At 37.0% G+C, this 25,697-nt stretch overlaps 1 protein-coding gene across 2 annotated transcripts in view; it reads right to left on the reverse strand.

The window, feature by feature from the left end:
- The window catches only part of Ptn (pleiotrophin), a 95,256-nt gene that overhangs the window by 22,780 nt on the left and 46,779 nt on the right, over positions 1-25,697 (reverse strand). For both annotated transcript variants that reach the window (XM_006505757.4, NM_008973.3), the window contains exons 2-4: positions 6,686-6,802; positions 5,624-5,797; positions 3,575-3,736 (exon numbers count right to left, since the gene is read on the reverse strand). In XM_006505757.4, the coding sequence (XP_006505820.3) occupies positions 3,575-3,736; positions 5,624-5,797; positions 6,686-6,802 (453 nt within the window). The remainder of the gene's footprint in view (positions 1-3,574; positions 3,737-5,623; positions 5,798-6,685; positions 6,803-25,697) is intronic.

Genomic DNA, 25,697 nt, shown 5'->3' on the forward strand with positions numbered 1-25,697 from the left:
TTCCCAGAAACTCCTCAGCCATTTGATGAGTGTAGACAAAAAACAGAGTGCCTCACATGATAAACGTTTCATGAGTTGACAAGATGGGAACTGGCATGGTGCAACTGAAGAGGCAAGGACAAGGATGGCATCTCCCATACCATCTGAAGATGACCCGAGTGCCCGGTCTGTGATTTACCCAAGCTATGAAGCCCCTGGCAAGGTCAGTGAACCTCTCAGAGCATGTGCTTTCTCAGAGCACTTGGGATAAAAAAATGCCATTGCTCAGAATTGCTTTGCAATTCAAATTAAATGAGGAAGGGGCTCCTCTTAGAGTCCCCAGTTAAAACTAGTGAGTTCTTACAGCTCTCTGCCCTCTTGCCAAACTGAATTAAAATAAGAGAAGGGGCTGATAACTTAGGCTTTGTTGAGTGAAGGAAGACAGTCATTTATATCATGCTATTTTAGAATATGCTTTGGTAAAGAAATATTGATATTTCTACACTCTGGAGGGCTTCATAGCAGAGCCTTCTCCACTTTAGCATCTATTTACCATGTGAATCTTTATTAATCATCTACTATGTACATTTCTTGCTCAGGGCAAGATGGACACACTGAAAAGCAAAACAGGCCAGGCCCTGATTTTCCTGACACTCATCCTATACCTGATGTCTTCCGAACTCTTACAGTTAATGTCTGAGTATGGAAGCAGCAGATATTTTCTCTTATTCAGACCACTGGCATGGGGCTTTACAGAGCTTGCTCTCTCTTAGATCAAAGAAAAATTAAACTTCAGAGCTAGGCTCATATTACTATGATTTCTGTAATGTATGATCAGGTTAAAAAAGGGAGTGCAAACAAAGAGCTTGCCAAATCTTGGTTCTGTTATGTCTGAGAGATGCACCACTGGGAAAGGATATTAACTAGTGTCCGTCTATCTCCTCTCTATACTGCTACATGGGACCTTATGAGATGGCACCTGTACGGTACCTAAAGAAATGTGCAGGAGAGAGAACAACTGTGATAATGACCATGGATGGTCTGACTTAGTAGCATCTGCTTTTCAACACATGAAGAAAATGAGCTCTCTCAAGGCTGAAGTTACAGAAAAGAGGAGGCTGCAGTATTGATGTACTGTTACTTGAGAAACAGTATGAAAATATGTAACTCCCAAGTGTCACGGGTTGCATTTTATTTAAACCAAAAAAAAAAAAAAAAAAAAAAAAAAAAAAAAAAACAACACCCACATCAAAGAATGTGTTTGTGTAACCCATTTTTGAAAAACCTCTAGTCTGACACATCTCCCTGGCTCATCTTTTACAGTATATATATTATTTGTGCAGGCTGTATAGTGCAAAAATGACATTTATTAAAATTTTCAGTGTTTTAGATGGAAAAGATTGATTATTTTTAACAAGGACCTATTAGGGTAAGAAGAAGATTATATTTGGATGGCCTATGATCTATAAAATGCCTAAAACAGAATTTTGAGGCATGAGGTTCACTCAGGCTAATCCATTGTAAATTAGTTACTAGCCTTCATTATATAATATGAATAAACCTATCCACTTGAGGTATTTTCACCACCATATTTAAAACTGAATGTGATAAAACCATTAAGTCATCGACTATCACTAGGTTATAAAAAGGAAAATAACGGAAATATCCAACAGTCCAATTAAAATGGAGACTCCTTCTATTTTTACTGAATATCCATAAGGATTCTTTTCAGTTGTGGTCTACTAAGGTTTTTTTTTTTTTTTTTTTTTTTTTTGAAAGTTTTTATATTCACACCTCACCATCATTCTGGGCTCCTTCTGACTTTCCCCCCTCTTTTATCAATCTGCATTTCCTCTCCTACACTGCCACAGGGATGGTGTGTGTATGGGCACCATCTCTGTCAGAGGATTTCATACTGAAATATGTGAGCTTTTCAATTTTAGCTGTGTAGCAACATTTTCTAAGAATCATTCATCCTTATAGAACCAATGGTGATCTGGTTGGGAGGGTCTGATCAAAGTCTGGGCAGTGGGAATTTTCTATGTTCCCATGGAAAATTCTAGAACAGAGTCCGGGCAGAGAATCACTGTGTGGGAGCAAAGAGAACTCCTTACATTCTCTCCCTTTCAATTCTCTCCACATTGGTGCCACATTGGTTCAATTGATGCTTTGAATGAGTCAATCTAAAGACTGAATATCTGAACTCTTCCATTTCTGAAAGTGGCTCCTGCTTTCTAACTGGTTGTGGCTAGACATGTAACACTTAGAAAGTTGGTAAAGCTCCCTGGGAAGGTAGCCAAAACCTGAGATCCGGCATCTGAGGTCTCACGGTACCCAGCCATCCTGAGATTAGAGGTGGCCCTTTCCATTGCCAACTCCATCAAAAGATGAAAAGCTTGGCATCTAGAAAGAAACCTCTCTTGTCATCGGCACAAACCACCAGCCATCCTCAGCTTCTGCGGCAAGTTCTTTTTCTTATTTTGGCTAACCACCAGCATATATCTGAATTTCTCCTTACAACGAATCTGACTGGATGAATTTTCCAGTTTATTTTAAGAGTCAAGTACAAGGAGAGGTCAAGGGGGTATTTTAATGTGGATTTCATTGAAGCTTATGCCATGAATTGTCAAGGGGAGCTACACAAAGAACCACAACATGGGCAGCTAAGATAATAGGTATGCATTCCCCCACAATTCTAGAGACTGTAAGTCTGAGATCAAAGTGTTGGACTGGCCTGATTTCTTGTGAGACTTCTCTCTGTGGCTGGCACTTCTCCTCCTGTGTCCTCAGATGACACTCTCTGAGGGTGTCTGTTTCCTAATCTCCTCTTATAAGAAAATCAAGTACATTGGATTTGGACCCACTCCTATGACTTCACTTGAACTTAGTTATATCTTGAAAGTCCATACTTATAAATATAGTCACATTTTGAGATACGGGTCAGGTTAGACTTGACAATAGAGATTTGGAAGACATGGAATTCAGTACTTCATACTCATGAAATGAAAGAATTTACCACCTCTTGACATGAAACCACATCTATGTTTGTCTTGCTTTACCATCTCCAGCATGAATGCAGAGTCCAGCATGAATGCAGAGTCTGGCATTCTGGGAACAAGTACTCTCTCTCTCTCTCTCTCTATATATATATATATATATATATGTATGTATGTATGTATGTATGTATGTATGTATGTATAATGAAGATAAGAAATATAAACTGTATTGTTCCTGATTCTGTGAAAATTATACTATAAATAGCCTGAGAGAGGTTTGATTTAAAGTTTTCTGTATTACAAACAACATAAGTTTATTTATCTTAACCCAATTTAAAATTTAGGATAACAGACGTTAGTTACCCAAGCAGCAGCCATCTTAACTGCCATATTTTGTGGAGGTTTTTCCTTGTATTCTTGTTCATGTATGCAGAGAACGTCCACTTAAGCTCAGAGACAGCCTCCTGGCAGTATGCTCAGCCAACGGGCATTGTTCAATTACTGTCCTAATGTAACTCACTTTACCTTCTCTTCGAGAATCTTTGGGTTATTCCTGAGCTTGTCAGTCTACTGAAACTGTCAGAAGGACAGCTTCTTACCTTGAGGCTTGGGCTTGGTGAGCTTGCCACAGGGCTTGGAGATGGTGACAGTTTTCTGACAGTCAGCATTGTGCAGAGCTCGCTTCAGGCTGCCAGTTCTGGTCTTCAAGGCGGTATTGAGGTCACATTCTCCCCAAGCCTGGAACTGGTACTTGCACTCAGCTAAATGACACAATACAATGAAAGGAAAATTCTTAAGAGAGCTCATTGTGGCAATAATAGAGACACAATTTTGATATTAAGAGGTTGTATCTAAGCCATAGTACATGAAGTTATAAGAAACAACACAAAGAGACTCCGTACAATCTTCAACCAATTTCCCCTAATTTCGGTATCTTGAATAACTGTAGGTCTACCATGTAAAAAGGACATTTCAAGAGTGTAGTGAGACCTTTTAAGTTTTATATGCATGAACGTGTATAGTTCTATCAGTGTGAATGCATATGAACACCATTAATATACATGATCCCAGTGTAAGGGACCCGGATGTCGCCTTATACAGTCATAGCCTTTTTATCACCTAAATTCCTTACAACCGCAAATATCTTCCCCAGCACTTTTCATTTTGTGAAGGGAAATGTAAAACGATGTGAATGTTTGTGACTGGCTACTCTGTTACCCACAAGACTAGGAGATGGTAAGTGATCCTCTTGAACTGGAGTACTGATACTTGTGAGTGCTGAAAACCAAACTTAGATCCACTGCAAGATGAACAGATGCTCCTCACAACCGAGCCCTCTCTCGAGCTCTGAGACTAGCTAGTGCTTTGCTTAGCATAATTTTCTGGCAACCAACTTAAGTTGTGTAAATCAATAGTATGTGCTTTTATACATATAAATAACATTCTACAATATAGCTATATCAAAGTTTATCTATCCCTTTACCAGATGAAAGATGCCTAGATTGCTTCTAGGTCTTGGCTAGAATATATATGCAAAGGCAAATGCTATGGATTCATACACAGGGCTTTGTAAAAGCATGTTTTATTTTATCTTGGGATAAAAAGCCAAAGAAACTAATGAGTAACATTAAAAAGCTGAAGTCAACTAATATTTAGTTCCATACAAACATACAACAAGCAACCCTTCCCAAAAGTAATGTTCTTTCTTAACATGACTTGCTATTTTCTGTTTCCACTGACAGTAAATCTGTGACCCTTCATACAGTTCCTTATGTTGTGGGGACCCCCTCCCAACCATAAAATTATTTTTGTTGCTACTTCACAACTGTAATTTTTCTACTGTTGTGTTTTCTGATGGTTTTAGGCAACCTCTGTAAAAGGGATGTTCAACCCCCAAAGGGGTATAGACTAACAGGCTGAGAACCACTGATGTAGATTATTGCATATAGTTAAAGATGGAAAGTGATGAATAACAGGCTAAAGATGAAAATTTTGATTATTGAATTAAAGTTGGCAGTGTTGAGAGAACTTGTCTCAAGTCGACAGAGATCAGAACAGCATGAAAGTGACTAGAATTAAAGGGACAAAGGTCTATTAATGTTGGCTGTGACGAGGCCTGTTGGAGTCACTGGGAGAATCTATAAACGTATGTAGAGGAGGGGAAGGGATCAAAAGAAAGAGTAATAGCAACGGATCTGGGGAAGGAGGATGAGCACAAAAAGGGAAAGTAGAGGGTGAAGTGGGGATTGGATGAGGAGGATCAGTTCATATTTTATGCCTATATAAGCAATGATTCTTAACAACTAACATTTTTGACTCCAAATGACACCAGGACAGTCTTTCTGGCTAGTAAAGTGAGTTGTATGATGACAAAAAAAAAAAAAAAAAAAAAAGTAGATGCCAAAGATGTTGCTAAGAATCCTACAATGTCTAAGACAAAACCAAACAAATACAACAACAACAACAACAAACCCAGCCCCTGATATCATTAGTGCTGAATTGGAGAAGCAAGCTGCCTCATCACCTGGTGTCTAAATTTATTTAATTTAATATAAACATTAGCTGTCCTTGGAAAACTTTTTGATAGAAAATTTCCAAACTATTTTATAGTAGTGATTGAAGCAATAGGAGCACGGGGTGAGACTGACCTCCAAACTGCTTCTTCCAGTTGCAAGGGATCTTACATCTCTGAGTCTTCATGGTCTGTTTGCACTCGGCGCCAGTGCGAGTGCCCTCCCGGGTGCCCAATCCACAGTCCCCGCTGGTAGGCACGCACACACTCCACTGCCATTCTCCACAGTCAGACTTTTTCACCTTTTTTTCTGCAAAGAAGGAAACAAAAAGCAATCGTTATCCATAACTGTTCAGGACTCCTAGACATGATTAAGTTTGTTCCTCAGCACCTTGATTGTGGAATCTATGATTTTTACCTCTACCTACATTCTCCCATAAGACAGTGGGTATGTGATAGATGTCTTCGCAATGATCAAGTCAATGCATGAGTAAGAATGAGAAAGAAAACACAGGGGTTGGGGGCTAAGGCTACTAAATCATGTGTGAGATAGAGACTGTTCAAAGTGACTCACTGACAATGGCTTTTAGAAACAAATATTTATGAGTGAAGGCGTTGTCTCTCTACATGCTTTCTAGACACCATGACATGAGAGGTTCTGCTCATGCTATCCCAGCTGTGATGGACTGACATCTCTGAAACCCTAAGGGAATAAAACCTTACTCTTAAGTCACCCTTCAGATGGAGTCTGGAGATTTGTGTGTCTCCAATGGAAACTGTGAGAGTATTAAATATTATAAAAACAAATATATCTGTAAAACTAAAAAGTTCTAAGTAGTTTATAAAAAGGAGGAGTAATGTCTAAGTAATAGTTGTCAGACTAGCAATTTTATCGTAAATGGATGGTCTGGTTTTGTCTGGTTGAAAAAAAAGATATGATATAAATGTGGTCTAGATCACAAACTAAGACAGATTCCCCCAGCTACAAGCCAACTCATGACTATGCTGTGGCATATTCATTCATTAGTATAATGGGATAATACAAGACAACTATCACTTAGCATTTCTCGAAATAATTAAAAGGAAGTTAGAAATGGTGGGAGGGACTAGGCAGGGAGCTGGTCTGCAAAGGTACCATCTAGTCATGGGTGCATGAGTACCACCCAGTGAAGCATCTCTCTGTGAATCTACTGCTTACCAGGTTTCTCTTTCTTCCCGGCCTCAGCAGTGTCCACAGCTGCCAAGATGAAAATCAATGCCAGGAAGGCAGCTGCAAATTTTCTACGTTGCTGCTGATATTGCTGGGACGACATTTCTGGAGTAAAGAGAAAGGGGGAAAGGTGATTTCTACCTAAGTCAGGATAAAGATCCCACTCCTTGATGAAGCACACTATGTGAGGCTTCTGGAACACTAGATTTAGAAAAAAACAGTATTAATTATTACAAGCATAATTCTATTGTTGCTCACCAACAGCCATAAATAAGTTACATAGTCTCTCACAATACTAAAGCATTCTTCATAACAGACGTCATAGCCATTTATTATATATGACACTGGAGTTGTGAAAGCAAGAGAATTTTAAAGCATAATCTTAAGCAGAGCCCAAACCCAATCTTGTTGTTTGCATCACTTGGTGATAACAGCTACAACCATCTTCAGGTTGTCTGGAAGTTCCTAGAAATACTCATGGCATTACAGTCATGGGGTTCATCAGAATGGTCATGGCAAATGATGGCCTGCAATAGCGTGAGCTGTTGTTTTATCTTTAGGTACATTTGGCAATGAGTAGTATCTCTGATCCTTTTCTCTCCATGATCGCTTCTAGCATAGTGTGATTATCCCATTATCCATTATAGTGAAACACAGAAATAGAGCTAGCATGCTATGATACTATCAGCTTATAAACTGACTTTAATCAAGACCCATTAATTCTCCAGATCTAGGGAACAGTGATTACACTTGCTCAAAATATAAAATACTCCTCATCTCACATAAATCAAAATCCCTAGATAACACTAGGAAGATCTCTGTTAAACTTAAAGACATGTGTGATAACCATCTGTCAAGATGATCACGTTGCCTAAACGTTCCCAAAGAAGCAATTGACCATAGAAACTTGCTTGATAGTCATTTACCTCTGTCTACGGTGTTAATGGCATTTTATAGGTCACATGAAAGTGCAGAACTAATCTTTGGTTATTGTTATTATGTGACTTATTTTTCCAAGACTGGCAATAGACTAGTTTTATTTTATAATCTCTTTAGTGAACAATAGTGTGTGTGTGTGTGTGTGTGTGTGTGTGAGACCATGGTTGCTAAGCTCATATCAATTTCCATGATGTCAGAATTGTCACATATAATCACATTCTGTTTTGCTGTCAATGACTGGATTCAATAGTATGAACAAACATATTAAGCATATTTCACCTGAAACTAAAATTAACATAAACCCTGCTTAGCTACTCAGCTCCATTTCTATCCCCATCTGCAATCTGGTACTGGTAGCTTTGCTCTTCCTAATGCTGGATTTTTTTTTTTTATGATATGGAAAGCTTTATTTTTTTCAACTTTTTTTAAAATTAACCACTCCATTTGTTTACATCTCAAATGATATCCCACTTCCTGGTTAGCCTTCCACCACCATCCCCTTCCACATCCGCCTTCCGCCTTCTTCCCTCCCCTTTGTCTGTATGAAGGTCCACACACACACACACACACACACACACACACACACACTCCTGCCCCACTGCTCTTGTATCCCCTACACTGAGGCATCAAATCTCCCCAGGACCAAAGGCCTCCCTTCCCATTGCTGTCAGGTAAGGCCATCCACTGCTACATATACATCTGGAGCCATGGATCCTTCCAGGTACACTCCATGGTTGGTGGTCTAGACTCTGGGAGAACTGGGTGTTCAGGCCAACCTAGGTTGTTCTTCCAATGGGGTTGACAGTCTAGCCGAAGTGCTCCTAGAAACTCTGAATTGAGTCCTCCTCTCATGACCAGACATAACAAAGCCAGCCTAGACTCATTGATGTGCAAGCTTGTGGGAGTGATCAGAAATGAGTGCCCTGTGCACCTATATGATGCTCTTTTTCCTATGATATTCAGAAACTATTAAAATGATTAGGTGTAACACCAACCAGAAACTATGTTTTTTCCCCAAAGGCACATTCTTGTAGTGCCTAAGCACTGTGGTGAAACTTCTGAGAATTCTCAAAAGGCAAATTAACTGTTTCATTAATGGCTTTTCAATTTTATTTCAAAATAGATTTCACTTTCCTGGATTAAAAACTACCTTAAATACAGCGTTATGATGTAGATGATTGTGAGAATCTGAAAATTCTCACTGAGAAAGCACAACTCTGGAGAAAACTTTCTGAGCAAGCAATGAGTGATGATCCTCCCTAGTCTTAATAAAGTGGGGTGATGAAGAGGTCAGAAGTCGTTCTGACTAAGCCAATATCTTACTATCTTAGCTTTTACAGGAGTGTAAAAAGAATAAAGGTTTAAAAGAAGAGTAAAAGAAATGGAATGATTAAAATTACCCAAGTGCATCGAACAGTACTTAATAGTAAGACCATTTGAGTGCTTCAAACAATACTCAACTAACTTTTGGCACATTTCTGGTACATAGATACATGAGTAATTATGCAGATAGCAGCTTGCATGTGATATATGTAGAGTTGGCTGTTTATCATCAGCATCAAGTAAAACCAAAAGCTTTCCTTGCATATAGTTTAACTCTGCTTGTTCTCCAACATGCTGGGTACCAGATGACTGCAGAAGGAAAAACAAGTCCCCCTTAGACACACAATGTAATTAGGGAAGTGGGTAATTACTTTTCACACTGAGAAAAGGAAACAATGGAAGGATAAAACTTACTAAATTGGCCAAGTTCTCTTGAGAAATTTCTGTCTTTCTTACCACCTTCAGTCATCTTTATTATATTTGACCCGACAGATATAATTCACTGTGGTTAACAAATTGAAGGCTACCATAAATGGATGCTGGGGTGTAACATACTGTTGAGTTATCTCAATGAACCCTGAAACTCAAAGACAAATAAAGGAACTAATTGGTGGGAAAGCATCCACTGTTTACCTCTTCTTCTGAAACAGGGTTGATTAGAATGTATAGGAGGTCCTCCTCCCTAAAGCTGGAGGCACAACTTTTTATTCAAAACTTTATCACAAGAGTATTTTTTTTTCAGATTGTGTTTGAAAAATATTAGAATATCACAACCAATTTAACTGGTTTTGATACCAAAATATTGAGAGTAAGTGGTAGGGCTGCTAATAAAACAACTGCTGGAAGCAGTTACCACAAAATCTGCAGGATAGACATAGAAATAATCTAGAATATTAGGAATTACATTATCAGCATGGCTTACCTCTACAGCTCTATGGTTTGCATATAAAGTTTCCTTTATGAATTAGAGATTTGGTCCCCAACTCTAGCAAGTAGGATATTGAGGACTGTTAGAATAATTCTGCCTTTATCAGTAATTTAATCCATGGATAAATTAAAAGATTGGATAGAGTATTGAGAGACAGTAGAGCTGTAGAAGGTGGAGTCCTGTTGAGGCAGCAGGTCACTGGAAACATGCCTTTAAATGGTTACCCGGTCCCTTTGTGCTACTTCTCTTTGCTTGCCCATCTCTATGAGATGAACAGACATACCTCTGCATCACCTTGGTCCCAAAACAACGGGGTCTTCCAAAATAGACTAAACCATTGAAGCTGTGAGCCAATAGAAATACTTCCTTCTTTAAACTATTTTAACTGTCTTTCACAGTGTTGAAAAATTTAATACAACATGCTCTTTTATTGAAAAAAAATAATAATCAAACTTGGCATTTTGGGTATTATATCAAAGCGAAAGCAGATAAAATGTCACAAAACAGAGAAATGATTTAATTAAAGTCAACTAATGGCTACTTCAGTCTTCACCGGACCCAAATTCATCCTGTTTTTTGGAAGCATAATAAAAATTCACAGAACTCATGGTTTGTATCCTTTGAGTACATAGCCCAGTGCTGAAAATTAGCAACTAAATCAATGCAATTGAACGTGTGTGGAGTGAAGAAAATAACTGTTTACAGTTATATCCTATGCCTTTCTACATGGAAAAAATAGTCCTCTTCCATCCTTTTACATAAAGCATCTAAAATAGAAAGAGCCCCCAGTGCTGAGAAGTTTTTCCAAAAGCTTTGATCTTGAAAAAGTTATAGGAACATAGCTTAAAGCATAAGAGTGAATTTTTAAACTAAAATAATATCTTAGCCCCTTGAATCATAGGATAATGTTGTTTTTCTAGCACATTGACACTGTGCTAGAAACAATCATTGGCCTCTCCAGACACATATTATAAATAAAAGTGATCATCAAGTGGTTAAAAATAAACCTGTATGCCTGTAGATGATACTAGATATTTTGTGGACAATTTGCCTTAACTCCTAAGAAAAAGGAAATCTTATAAATTATAAATTAAAATATAAGACAATGAAAATCATGCAAAACCACCTACTATCTGCGTGAAACTTTATAAAAATAGAACACTATTCCAGGAACATCAAGGTACTTTGCACGTTTCTTGTCCTAGATACAGCTCATCTCTAAGGAAGTAACTAACAAAGAAATTATTTCCATTTATTGTTTGAGGGCTTTGTTCAAATGTATTTTAAGCTTACATAATTTTAAAAATTTGAATGCCTTTTAACATGTTTTTAATGTACATGATTGCCAGCCATTGAGTTCTAGTTCTTGCTTCTTACATTCTTAGAAAATACAAAACATCTAGGCAATGTATCCCAGATTCTGAATTTTGTTAATTATAGATTTAGGTCCAATTCAATATTCTTCAGTCCAGGTGAAAATTAAAAACTGGATATAGAAGTCTTCCCAGAATGATTTCTAGGATTCAACAATTTGCCATTTCTAATATAGCTCTAATTCTAACCCATGCCTCTTTTTTGACCTGGTTCTCCTGATTCTAATGAAATCTCTGAATCACTCATTTTCCCTAAGTTTGACATCCACTAATTAGTTCACTAGTAGTTAACTAGTCAAATATAAAAAAACTTAACAGTTTGAAATGAAGACAAACTAACATATTATAGATTTAAGCAGTGTTTACCTTTCTAAGGAAAATAATTAGGACAACTATGTACTTACTTAAATAAAATACCACAGAAATTTCTTTCATGTGTTCGGATTCAGTAATATACTGAGAAATTCATTTAGACTAAAACCATGTAGCCTTTCAGCTCTAACTACTATCAGTCTTTCAAATTTCTTGAAAATTGCTGTCTCTTTCAAAATTAGCTCTAAGTACACAGAAGCATGCAAAAACAAGGAGGGAAAATAAGTCAACTATAACAATTACTGAAAATAAATTGAGTGCACTTGATAAATATTTGATATTTATTTTACAATATGACTGATATCTAGATGTATTTGTTAATTATCTGGTGAATTAAATGAATCAAATAGCTAGAATTGTCTGTGTTATTCCTTTACGACTTCTAACTTATGTGATCCCAAAGGTAGAGATTTAGTTTTAAGTTTTTAGAATTTTCTAGTTTCTTCATGAGCATTTTAATATCTATCTACTATAATTGGGTAGAAGAATAATTAAAAGTTTAGAGCAATGGTTCTCAACCTCCTTAATGGTATGACCCTTTAATATAGTTCCTCATGTTGTAGTAATCCACCAACCACAAAGTTATTTCATTGCTACTTCATAACTATAATTTTGCTACTGTTATGAATCATAATGCACATATATAATATGTGGGATATCTGATATGTGAATCTCCCAAAGGGATCACAACTTATAGATTGAGAACCACTGTTCTAAAGAAAGATGAAACAGTTCATTCTGCAGAGAACATTTTTTAGCTTAGACAGTAAACAATTCAAAAGTTGTGGGAAGTCCCTGAAACCTAGCAGACACACTAGGCTCCACACTCACCAAGTCACTATAAGCAGTAAGGACTGCTGAGACACACTTTGAGATCATTCAAGCCACCTGAAAAAGGCAGAGACCAACAGAGCTGTCTAGAAGACAAGGTAAATCAGCCAAGCTTCTTAGAAGAGGCTCAGATCAACCCAAATACCTGGAAAGGACTCTCTCAAGCCCATTGAGCTGCCTGGAAGATGTGCAGTGCAATCCAGTTTCCATAGAGACCTTTTCAGGTATGCAGGTATCTTTGAGTATGGTTTTTGCTCCTGATAGTGATGGCTCTTCTATATTCTTGTAAGTAACCCCAGTCAGACTCATTGGTTCCCCAAATTGAACTTTTCTTGTTTTCTTATTTAGATCTGTTGTTGGTTCTCTATCTGGGGTTAAGTAGACGGTTGTTCTTGTCTTCCTAAGGACAGAGTCACACAGCATCTAGTACAATATATCCACTGTAACTTTCTTCTCTGTATTCTTCTGCATCCCTTTTATCAGTTTGTCTTTAGCCAGTGTTGCCAGTGGTATGCTCCTATAATGACCAGTTAACGTTATCCTGTCTCCTGATCCACCATCTTCTTTCTCTGATTGATTTATTTACAATGTCCTCCTCTGAAGCCAAACTTCCCAGACTAAATCAAAAGTTTCTTCTCACATGAGTGTCCCTCCCATATTATTATCTCTCCTATTACCATCACTGTATGTTTAGACAGAAATATTATACTTCTTTAACCCTACAATATTTTAATCTACCTACGTCTGTTTGTGCTGTTCCATGAAATAAATTTTCCCCAAATCTGTCTACCTTGTAGAACTTGATCAACCAGCATGGTTGAGTCCAACAATTTTACCATCTGTGAAGCCTTTGCCTAAGTCATCTTATGTTCTTTTGCTTTGGAACTCACTGTTCCATGCCCAGTCTAGATCCTCTGATCACATACAACCCCTTTAATGCCATAGTCACATGTTACAAATTTTGTAAAATGAAACATGTAGAACAGGTATGAGCTCCCATGACTGTTCAACCTGGGAAGAAATACATTTAAATAAACAGAATACAGCTTATAGTTAAAGTAAATATGGTGTAAAAGAACCTGATAGCCACTGTGGCTACTAGTTGTGCATCTAAAGTACACATATATACACATACATACACACACATACACACATACACACATGCACACACACACCTGTTTGCTCACCTGTTTTTTTTTTTCCTGTAGTACAGAAACAAACTTGTTAAAGCTTTGTTCTTGTTTGCTAATTATATGTCTATGCCCAGAGAGCAAACTTTGTAGAATCATGACACATGCTGACTATGGAAGTCATGCTGAATTCTGAAGGTAGAAAGCAGACACACAAGAACATATCCCAGCAGGTGAGCAGAACACAGCATTTTTCTGCAAGAGGAGCTAAAATATATATTTTATTTATTATTTTTAAAGCCTATTAAATCTATTGCCCCCATGGTGCTTGGGAAGTACAGACCTTGTTAAGACTGGTTTATTTTAAGTCAAAGGTCTGTTAAACAAATATAATACCCTTCTTTTATCTTTATGCTTTGCAATTTTACTGAACGGTCATTTTGTTGCTTCCTATATTATACTTGAGAACTTGTTCCTAAAGGAGATTTTTATTGTTTTGATTGTAGTTTTTCTTATTCTTTGTTCCACTTTCTTTTTTTTTTATTTATTGTTATTAACTTTACATTGGTCTACTGTAAAAAGATCAGGACATTTCCCTGGAGTCATACCGTCTTATAAGCTGGCTTATGATATTGCTAAGTCATCACTTACTCTAGCCTTCTTGAACTCGCTTATTTAAAACTGAGTCTTGCAAAAAATTGTCCCACGTATGAATACAGAACACACAGCATAGAGATGAGTTCAGCAGCAACCCCCTGAAACTATGTGCATGTTGATTGGACTGGTAACATGATACAGTAATTTAATTTGATATGGCCAATATCCTAAAAGCATAAACCTTTTGGACTGAACTATTTCAGTGCCGGAGATGGACCTGCATCAATGCAGAGTGTGATATTTTAGTACACTTTCATTAGTCCACCAGTTTTTATAGCCTCTATATGAAGTAGGTGTGTGCTACATGAGAATACGAACTGCAGATATGAAATAGATCCCTCAAAAAATAGAACTTGCAAGGGGTGGAGAAAAAAGAAATGGCTGATTCTGATGGTTCACTGTGATAAATGAGTGAACAGTCCTCTCTTAGTACACAGGACCAAATAGTCATGTTTCTCAGTAGGAGTAAAGGCGGTAGAGAGTTTGAAAATGTTTTATTTATTGGTTTACATACTTACACATTTATTTTTTACAAAAGATAAAAGTTGCAACTTTCTACATGAAGAAGAAAGGACATGAAGGGAAATTGGGGCAGAAGCACCATATAAGCAATGTGTCCGTGTGGCCTTTGCAAAATATTCAGCCATGAAATGTGGTCACCAAAGAGAGTAGCCAGCAGCACACAATAGAAATTAAACCACCCCAGGGAGACTGGCAATGATTAAAATTGATATAGTTTGTGAAATATCAAAGTGCTTTTAAAAATCATGTGTTTATGGCTTACAAAATATAGTTTAATGTTCTTGGCAATGCCGCCTTGTGAGAAATTTCAACGACCTTTCTTAATTTGGGGCATTGAAAGGCAAAGGAAAAGTATTGACTAGCTGAATCATTATTTGGACACAGTACTGCTTTTATTAACAAGCCATGAATAAGTGCTTCATGTTCGTGGAAAACCCAGCTCAGGAAGAAAGCATATTCTGAATTATGTAACCTCAACTACAAATGGAAAAGACTACTGCCAGGAGTGCTACTGTGCCTTTGTGTTATTCCAAAACAATTCACTACAGCTTTACGAACCTCTGTGTTCAGGCGACATTTCTAATTGCTGGTGACTTTGCTCACTCGGGTGAAGTGACTCAATTAAAAACATAATTAACAGAACAGCATGCAGATTTTCAAGTTCACTGGCATGCCACCAAGCAAAGGAATAGCACTACACACTATCTTGCATTTGGGGAAAGATTAAGAATACATATTGTGGATCTTATCTCAGTGACGTGTGTGAGGCGGGAGTTCTTGGGGCAGCAGCATGCTCCAACACACAGGGAAAGCTCCTATGTGTCTGCTGCAAGATAAATAACTTCTAAAAGTGATCCATGTGGGGAGAATTTTACAAAGGAATTTAATTGTGTTGATTGGCTGATACAAAGTGTTCAATTAATTTAGAAAGTTAAGGAAACATGACCTCAAGCCCCTGGATGGCTTTGGAGGCATTGCTTAATCTTTTTCTTTCATAGTTCTAGGAGAGCTGTACAGTGAGCTGGTAACACAACATCTTCAGATAAGGAAGAACTGACCAAAACTAGGCAGTTCTGCTTCCATCCTTCCTAGAACAGAAGGCCCTGCAGTACATTAGCTGCAATAGTCCAGTTGTCAATGAGACCCCAGTTAGAGTGGGCTTTAGGGGACTCCCAGATGCAGTGTAGTATGAAATGCACATAGACAAAATTGTGTCTGTCCTAGACAAATGTCACAAGCTTTGTGGGACTGGCTTGCCATGAATTTTAAGCTTTCACTATCCTTTGGTGCCCATCTCTTAGTAAGAAAGTTATTATTTATAACTCATATAGATGTTTTATCTGGAGCAGGCTGGTTGATACTGTAGTATACAGGTAATATCTTTTGTCTTCTAGAATTTATACACATGCACGATAAACTTGACTTATAGTCATTATCCAAGCTAGCAAAGAAAAATTTCCTTAGAATGTACAAACATCTACAATATAATCAGTAAATCATTTCCTCTAATAACTTGGTATTTCCCTATAAAAAACACAGAGTTCTACACAAAGACTTGGGCAGAAATATTCCGTTTAATTTGTTTCATTTGACCAAAAACTATGAGCAAAACTTCCTTTAAATATGTATGTATGTATGTATATATGTATGTATATATGTATGTATGTATGTATGTATGTATTTACTTATGTGTTTGCGTGTGTGTGCAGTTGCATGAATGCAAGCGCATAAATGCTAAGGTAAGTATGTAGAGGTCAGAGGACAGCCCTCAGGAAAGGGTTGTCTCCTGCCATTTTATAAGATCCACCTCTACCCACTGAGCAACCTTCATGGACCTATAAAACATTCTTTAAAGCTCTGTATAGACATATATAGCTAATGCCTAGACCACTTTGAATCTTTGGAAAAAACAGTGATATTCCCATCCCATTCATTTGTAATAAAATCCCTATGTCTTTCTTCAATGCTTCCTAGAAGACTGGCTTGGAGTTTTCTTTTAGTTTTAGTAACATGAGCTCCCTTACTTGGCCCTTGGTCCTCTTGACTCATGGGTAATCTTTTCTCTTACACCTTTTCAGTTCTCAAGGACTTTCTAAATGTCACCTTGATTATGCTTTAGTCTCTTCTACCACCAAAACTCTGCTGTGTCAAAAATAGCACTCAACAGCCAAGAAGCACCTGTCTAAACTGATGCTATCTTAAAATAATAGTGGTTCATTTAACCAATATTTACTCTTCAAACTGTACAAGTTAACTAAATCTTTCTTACATAAGACCAATAAAGTAGTAAAAACCACAAATAATTTTATAAACCCCAAGTATGTGTCTCTGTGTGTAAAGATGTGACCGAGAGGGAGAGATGAATTTATATATGTACTGTCTGTGAACAGTCTTAGCATTGGTGCCACAGTAGATGCTTCCTGTCAAGACCACCTAAAATCACTTCTATGTTCCTATAAATTGCTATAAACGCCTTCTTAGAGAGTTCCCACAGTACTAAGAAGGTTTCAGAAGGGTACTGAGGCACCACAAGGTAAGAATAAGATGTGTACTTCCTTGGTTTAGCTGGCAAATCCTGGGTTATGAATGCCTGCTTCCATACCAGGAACAAAACCTTGGAATAAATGAACAGTTGCCCAGGGAGTCGTTTGGACTGAAGCTAGCCTCCACTTGAGGAACAGAAGAGCTGGACCTTGCCATTCTGGATTTGCACGCCTTTCCGCGGCTATTTCCAGCTGATTCACTTCATACAACTCGAGCTTTCATTTAAAGCTGAGCTCATTGACTACACAAATAAAGGACTAGGAGAAGAAGAACAGGATTCAAGGAAAGGCTTCATTGAGTATGCAGTGTTGCTTTGGGAAAGAGGAAAATCTTGTTAGAAACCTGGCAAACTTACTTCATTAGGGACCTACTGACATCTGTAGTCAGAGAGCACAATGGGTAAAAAATGGGTCGTCTCAGTAGTGAGGTAGGGGTACTGGATCCCCACCCACCCTTTCTACCACATTCCCTGCATTCTTCCCCGCCCTTTCAGCAATGACAGAGAAAAGTAGCTACTAAGAAAGGTATGCTGAATAGAAATGAGATTCATTAAAAATTAGACACGACAATTAAAGGATGGTGAGTCTAATTACACTGTTCTTTAGAAACCCGATTGTTGCTTTCTGCATACATAGTCGCATGGATCTCATTTCCACCATCCTCCTCTCTCCCATGTATAACTGTGCTCAGTATCCTTTCACCAAAGAATCTTCTGTGTGCAGAGCTGGTAAACCAATTTGAGCACTAACATTAGACCTTATGTGGTATGGAAGAGTCAGCCTCTCCCTGGTCCTGTTGGAGACTCTGAAGAAGGGCAGTTTCCACATTAAAAAAAGGGATTGAGTCTTTTTCATTCTTACTTTGGGAGATTCAAATGTTCCCGTTCACCGAACTCCCTTTCTCCTTAGAAATAATCAGGCTTAGGTCTAAAATGACCATTGGAAATTAGTAGAGGCTAAAAAAGAGATCAAAAGGGTTCACTCATATCAAACAAAGCTTAGTTAATGAGAAAATGTCAAAATAACAATGACATCATTGCTTCTGGGTACCTTGGTTTGAGGAAATTACTTGACAGGTCTTCTTAACATATGCACCTGAGGGTGATAGTTAATTCTGTATTTTATAATTATAATATAAAACAATTGAACTTAGGTGACTACATCCTAGAAAAAATGTAAACTTGAGGAGATTAATAGAAATTAATTGTACTATAAAATGCTATTAATAATTGGAATGACAACATCAAAAGAGTTCTGGTTCAATGTGCAGGAAATTGAAATTGGGATAAATCTGGAATCATATTGGCATAGATTCAATAATAATAATATTCTGAAGGGTATACAACACTGACCTGAAATAAATCAATCAGAAGCTAACAAGATAACTATAAAATGTCACAACTAACTTATTTACATTGACTCATAAGGATCAGGGAAGGGTTTCTTGAACATACACTTAATATCTGCAAATGGAAACATGAGTGGAAAACAAAACAGACCAACAGTTCAGCCCCTGACATTTTTGAGGTGCATGCAGTGTTGGAAAGTTTTTTATGTCAAACTGAAATCTAAAATTTTCATTTACTGTTTTTCATTGGAATAAGACTGACTTCTTCGTAAGTCACGGAAAGACAGATAGAGAATTAACTCTGATTACAATGTGTCTGCTATGTCTGGGATAGCTAATGGATTAGAGATTATCACTCTGCAGGTACTAATTCTAACTCAGCTCTAAACTGTAACAGTTGCTAACCTGGATCTTAGCATCTTCTTGCTACCATAAGATGATGTTTTAAATAGTAGCTAATAAACCTTGAAACTGCATGTAGGTAAGAAGCAACTGTACAATCTTTCTACTCCTATAGTCAGGAAAGCACCTAATCAACTGACAATCACTGAGGACTCTGACATTTGAAAGACTGACTAGCCAAACCCAGTGCAACAATAGCCCATTGCTGATACTCTTGGGTTCTTATTCATTGTCTTTTAAATCACACATGTAAATTCTGTAGTTTGGCTATCCAATTTTCAAGTGTGCAATACATTTAAAGAAAAATAGATGTTATACCCAAGGATGTTAGTATCTACATAAAATCAAAGGAAAACTCTTCTTGAAAGTAATAAACATATAATGCCTGATACCACGGTTTCTCCTGAAGGAAGCACTTACAGCCTTCAAACACTGGCATCCCTATGTCATCTGACATCCGTAAGAAACTCACTTATAAGTTATTATATAACTGGAAAGACAGTAAAGAATGTAGACTATTTATAAAAACCAAGCCTATGATAAACTTATTGAAAGTGTTAGTACTCAAAGACTTAACCCTCTGCTTACTACACTAACCCCAATATTTATGGTTGCCGAAGCATCAGCACCTGTAGTTTTGTGATATCTGGCAGCAGCCTATATGGAGATCTTTAGAAGAGATTCTTAGTCTCATGTCAATGATCATGACAACTTAGCGTGGTATCATGATAGCATGCTCAATTTGTAGGTAAATAAGTGAAATTACCACAGAGGAAGAAAAAGGGAGCCATCTAACCTTCAAAAGTAAAAGTCTTTTTTTTTCCCACACAGCCATTTATAATCAGAAATTCCCTAGTATACATGCTTATTAAATTAGTGCACTAGGTAATGAATATATAGATCTGTTGTGACTCTCTTGAGAAAATAGACACACAAGTGTCTGTAGTTTGTTAATGTGGTAAAAATCAGAATAACTGATATATTTTGAACCCCATAGATATGATTTTCTGTTTCTTTTTAAAATCGTTTTTCCATTTTTCACAGAAACAAATGATCAATAGCTATATCTATTTATTAAATGGTCTTATTTTACCCTGCTCATCCAAACACTGAGATAAACATGGCAGGTGCTCCTAATATTTAGTCAACTAACTATAAGATTGAAGATGTAATAAACTAAAAAACTCAAACCATATAGCTAATTAATCATGAAGATGGAGAGTTAATTTACTAGAGTTCCCATTAATAGTTGTTATTTATTATGTATTGATACCCAGACTTCATGACAAGAAAATATCAGCTATCTCACTTTACATATTATAATCCTAATCTGGTGATGTGTTTACAAAGCAATATATTGAATAAGGTTATCCCCCCCCCCCGAATGATGGGTAAAATTTGTTGCCTTACTAGTAAAATTTTTCTACCTATACTCTTAGAATCCCACAGTTAGAATTCCTCTACTTAATGTGTTTCTTTGAACTGACTCTTCCCAGAGGACTTCTAAAATGTGACTTTTACATAGGCTATGGTCAATATAGCTCACAGTCCAAGCTTAATTACTAATGTAAACCTTACCAATGATTATCTGGATGGCATAGATATGACCCTTCTTCTCCCTAGTGTCATTTAAGAATTAATCTAAGAACAAGCAGAATGTATATGCTTTCCCCCGCCCCAAGAGTATAGAAAGAAAAGTAGCCCTAAATTGATCCTTAAGCTCCTAACCCATCAATTAGAAGTTGTTTAATGATGTTATCCAAAAGCCTTTATGTACGTATTAAATATTTATGTATCACAAATATATTTTATACAACTTATAAAGGCAGCAATGGTTAAGTGGGACAAAATAATGCATAGAATTAAAAGCTTTATATGATATGTGTCTTAAAAAGGTTTACAGTGCAGTATATTTTAAAGACAGGGTCTAGCAGATTGCTTCTCTTTTTAAATAATTTCCACATTATTAAAGGTGCTGATAACAATTATTGTCAACTGTTGGCCCTTTCTAGAAGGTCAGGTAGAAAAATCTATTTGTTTTGTAAAGCCATGTCTTCTCAATATAATTGTAGTAAGAGTCTGACTGCCTTGGCAGTTGTGTCAGGAATGCATTAGAGGCTATTTACATAGTTGGGGGACTCTCATCTCAATATGTAAATTGGATCTTTTAAGGTCAGACAGAGATTAGAGCTTAGTAAAATTCAGAATCTGGTGATTGATTCGGAAGAAGGCTTTAAAATGTGTCCTGAGATATCATTTAATAACTGAGATGTCATGTAACAGAAAGTGATTATTGTATTGAGAAAGCAATCTAGCTACTTAGATATATTGGCTTTGAGAAATTTTGTGAAATAACGAAGTTTAATGTTTATCTTCCCAGCTGACTACTTCCTAGAAGAAACTGAGAATTCCCGATGGACATTCAGGTAACATGGAACACAGTAGTATCACCAGGATTTTTGGTATTGTTAAACATGATGTATAATTAATGTTACTGCTCTCAAAGTTATACAACCATGTCCTAGCAGCATAGAATCTACAAAGCATACTTTCCTTATCCTATATATTCTTTTAATTTCATCTAAAGACAGATTCATTTAACATTTTAGTGCTGGGACTAAATAATAATCAAAGACACATGTCTGTGCTGGACGGAAGGGGCTGCTTGTTTGGGGAAGGCAATGCCTTCCTGTAGAGTTTACAATCTTTAGAGCCACCAATCCTGAAGGAAACTAAAACAATATGTAATGTATTCTTTAATGACATTTTTTTCAGCTAAGAACTAAAAGCAAAATTTGCCTGTCACCTAAGATGTGAGTTTAATTTAAAAGGCCAACAGAAAAAAAAATAAGGAACAACTGATAATGCTATGAGTCTCCCCATGGCAACAATACGAAGATCACTACTTACTTTTGCCTTATAGGCAGGTGTTGTACTAGGGCTAAGTGTATATAAGTTTTAAAAGAACTACAAATAGCTTACAGAGCAGGCCATATCATTGCCTTTTCATAGAAAGAAAAGATTCAGGCAAGTTATACTTATTGCTCAGCTCTTACATGCAGAGGTTGTAAAATCAAGATCTAAAGTTGGCTTAGCTTGTCCCCAAGCCTGTACTGCAAAGACTAGGCAGAGAGGGAACAGAGTGATTGTAACAGAATGGGAATTTTTGAACTAAAATGTTTTCTCCAAGCTCCTTAGACCTTGAACAGCTGAATGCCATCCATACAAGATGGTTTCTTTTCTCCAGAGGGCTATGAATCCCCAGCTTCCAGGCACATCGTATGTAGAATTACAAAATGATGTTCAAAACATTTAACCTTCTCCTCATCATTTAGTAAACCACTAACAAAATAATTTTGAAGACAGTCATAGTCAAGGACCTAATCTGTTAACTTTAAAATAGTTAGAAGATCTGAGAGGACCTGATTCAGTCTCATGACACCACTAAATATGGGTCTTGTGACCAACAACAGGGTAACTCAAACTCCAAAATATAAGAGTCATTTGGCCACTGGCTTTGATATGAAGGGGTCAAGAAATATGTGCTCTTATGCTCTCTCTCTCTCTCTCTCTCTCTCTCTGTGTGTGTGTGTGTGTGTGTGTGTGTGTGTGTTGACATCCTTTAGATGAGAGCTAGCAAAGAAGGAAAGTTCTCAACATCAACCTCAAGTAACTCAATAACTGACAATCTGAGACGTTGGTGCTACTGTTTGAACATGACATGTCTCCAGAGGTAATGCTACAGCCTGGTCCCCAACAGCTAGCACTAGTGACAGGTGACTGGGGCCAAATGGCACTAACTTTATCAGATCCAACTAATTCATAGCTGAATGGACTATTGGGAGGTAAGGCCTAATTTAAGGAAGTAGGTCTTGGGCTTAATCTTCTGGAGGTGTATCTTGTCTGGTATCTTTGTCTCTTTCTTGACTCTTTCATTGCTCCTGAGGTGGGTGGCCTCCTCTTTCACATACTCCTACACTGCCATGGTGTTCAACCTCATGACAGACCCATGGCTTAAGACCTCAATTGCTATGGATAAAAACTCTGAAAGACTGAGTCAAAATCAACCCTTTGTTCCTCAATTTATTTTTCTCAGGTGTTTGTTGTGGTGATGAAAGCTTAATCCAGCTAGGGAAAGATAATTCTCTACAATCCCTAGAAGCTAATCCCCAAACCAAGAACCCATCCACTTCTTGCCCAAACATCTAATCTATAGACACGAAAGCTAATAAAGGGGTATTGTTTAAGTAATCAACTTTATAACAAATGATTATACAGTAATAGAAGAAAGGGAGGGTTTCAAAATACATTCACTGAACAACAATGTTAAAACATAATTAGGATTTAATCAAGTTTCTGCAAATGGACTAGTAGATAATATTAATGAGGTATCAATCGATGACAGGTCTATTGCTCTGGTCATCTGATGATGGGAACGTCTATGAAAATGATGATACTCTGGTTAATAATGATGTAAGAAATGAGCAGGGCTAGTGCATGAACAGCTAAGTCAAGGCCAGCTGCAGGATTTGCTGTGAAACAGGGTGAGCAGTAAATGACAGTCAAGATCTTTTAATTTCTCTTAAAATCCACATTTTACTTTCAAGCCTGACAATACTTTAACAATACACGGAATTATATCCCCTCTCTTTCTCTCTTCCAATTTCAGGAAATAAAAGTAATAATTACATTATATATATATATATATATATATATATATATATATATATATATATATATAATGTTAGAAAACATAATTAAAACACTTGGAATAATTATTTCCCTCCTATGTCAAACATTACTACCTCTTACATAATGTAGAGCATTTTAAAGATGCCTTTTAAAAAATTTAATCTGGTGTTGTAAAAGTTTGAAACAAGCTTCAAAATTGATTGAAGGTTTATCATGGAGAACTTCCTACTGCCAATAAGTAATTACTTTAAACATCTTTAAAGTGGAATTCCACATAGCTATTAAAATGCAATATGCGGTTGCTTGTGCTATACTTATGATTCGTGTTTATTAAGATGATAATGTGTGAATTCCATGAGTAGAGAACAACACATGTTGTAAAGTTGCATGCATGTACACTCCTTCATGCACATGTATGTAGAGTCATCCATATAATATGGGGCATTTTTTCCTTTTGAATACTTTTACAAATTCTTTGCATTTTAATGAACAATTTAAAAAATTATCTTTTATTTTTATTATTTTATTTAACTTTTTAAAAATTGTATGTGTATGGATGCTTTTTGTCTGTGTGCCATATGATGCATGTCAAGTGTCCACCAAGACCTGCAAAGGGCATAGCATCTCCTAGAAAGAGTTACAGGTACCTGTGAGGTGCCATGTGGGTGCTGAGACTCAAACTCAGGTCATCTAGAAGAGCTGCATGTGCATTAAATCGGTCTCTCCAGCCCAAATTTTACTCTTTATTATAAAACGTGGCTTATCAAGTAAATGGCACTGGACTTGTTTTTTGTTTTTTGTTTTTTGTTTTTAAGAATAGCAGGGTTGAAACTGTTCCGAGGTCCTGTCTCAGACAAAAACAAGGGCTACTCTTAAATATCTAAGAGTCTCTGTGGTGGTTGAGGATTGGATTCACTGTAAGAATCTTATTATCAAATCACTCTTGTGTTCTCAATTGCACAGCTGGGAGGAAACCTGGGCATGTTATGCTGAGCAGTCGCAGCTGTAGCCTCAGGAAAGCTACAGCTGCTCTCTCAGTGTTCCTGACCACCTGCTTGACCTTCAGTAGCAAGTGCTAATTAATGTGCTAAACAACACCCCAGGCTCAATCAGGTATACCGTGGGCTGAAGAAAGACCAAAGAAACTCTTGTCTTCTCTATGGTAAGTGTAGATGTCATTTTCCCCAAAACTGGAACTGAAGAAAGCAAAGGTAGATTGCCCTTCATTTTCTCTTGAGGGCTCTAAAACTGCCAGTGTCCAGTCAGTTACTGACACCTTTACATTTCTAGCCAAAGGCAAGGTGGCAAAAATGCTTCAGGTTCCTATGAGAGACTTACAAAGGTGGCCACCATACTAGGACCATGTGCTTAAGCACCCATCTCTATGACCTTCACTCTCTACAAACCTTGAGGTCTACAGTCAAAAACTAGGATTCCCCACAAGCCTGAGAAACCTTGGTCTTCCCTAAACAGTTACAGTAAGTAAACATGAATGCTATTTCTTATGTCTGTTGTCATGGATAGAAACTGTTCTATTTAGAGTCTATGGGTGGGGAATTTTTATACAGTGCAATCATCTTCCAAAACAACAAAAAATGATCATCCAAATGTGAAGTAAAACAATCTTCTTAAAGTTTGAAAAATTAAGAAAGTAGTCCTTTGGTCTGTCCCTGTCAAAATGATTCAGTTACTTCAATATTTAATTTACATGCACACTTATGCATTTTGACAAAGCTGTCATCTATAATTCCATTTTCCATTCCTCTTCTCAAAGCATAACAAACCATGAAATATCTTCCCACACTTCCTTTTGTGTCTTAATTTGTGTTTTTATGGCCAAGTGAGGTTTATTTCAATAGTGCAAACATTTAATAAGTACATTTATTTTGTTACACTGATAGAAAATGGAGAGAATAAAAATTATATGAAAATGTTAATGG

Source organism: Mus musculus, chromosome 6 (assembly GCF_000001635.26).
Source record: "Mus musculus strain C57BL/6J chromosome 6, GRCm38.p6 C57BL/6J".
Classification (NCBI taxonomy): domain Eukaryota; kingdom Metazoa; phylum Chordata; class Mammalia; order Rodentia; family Muridae; genus Mus; species Mus musculus.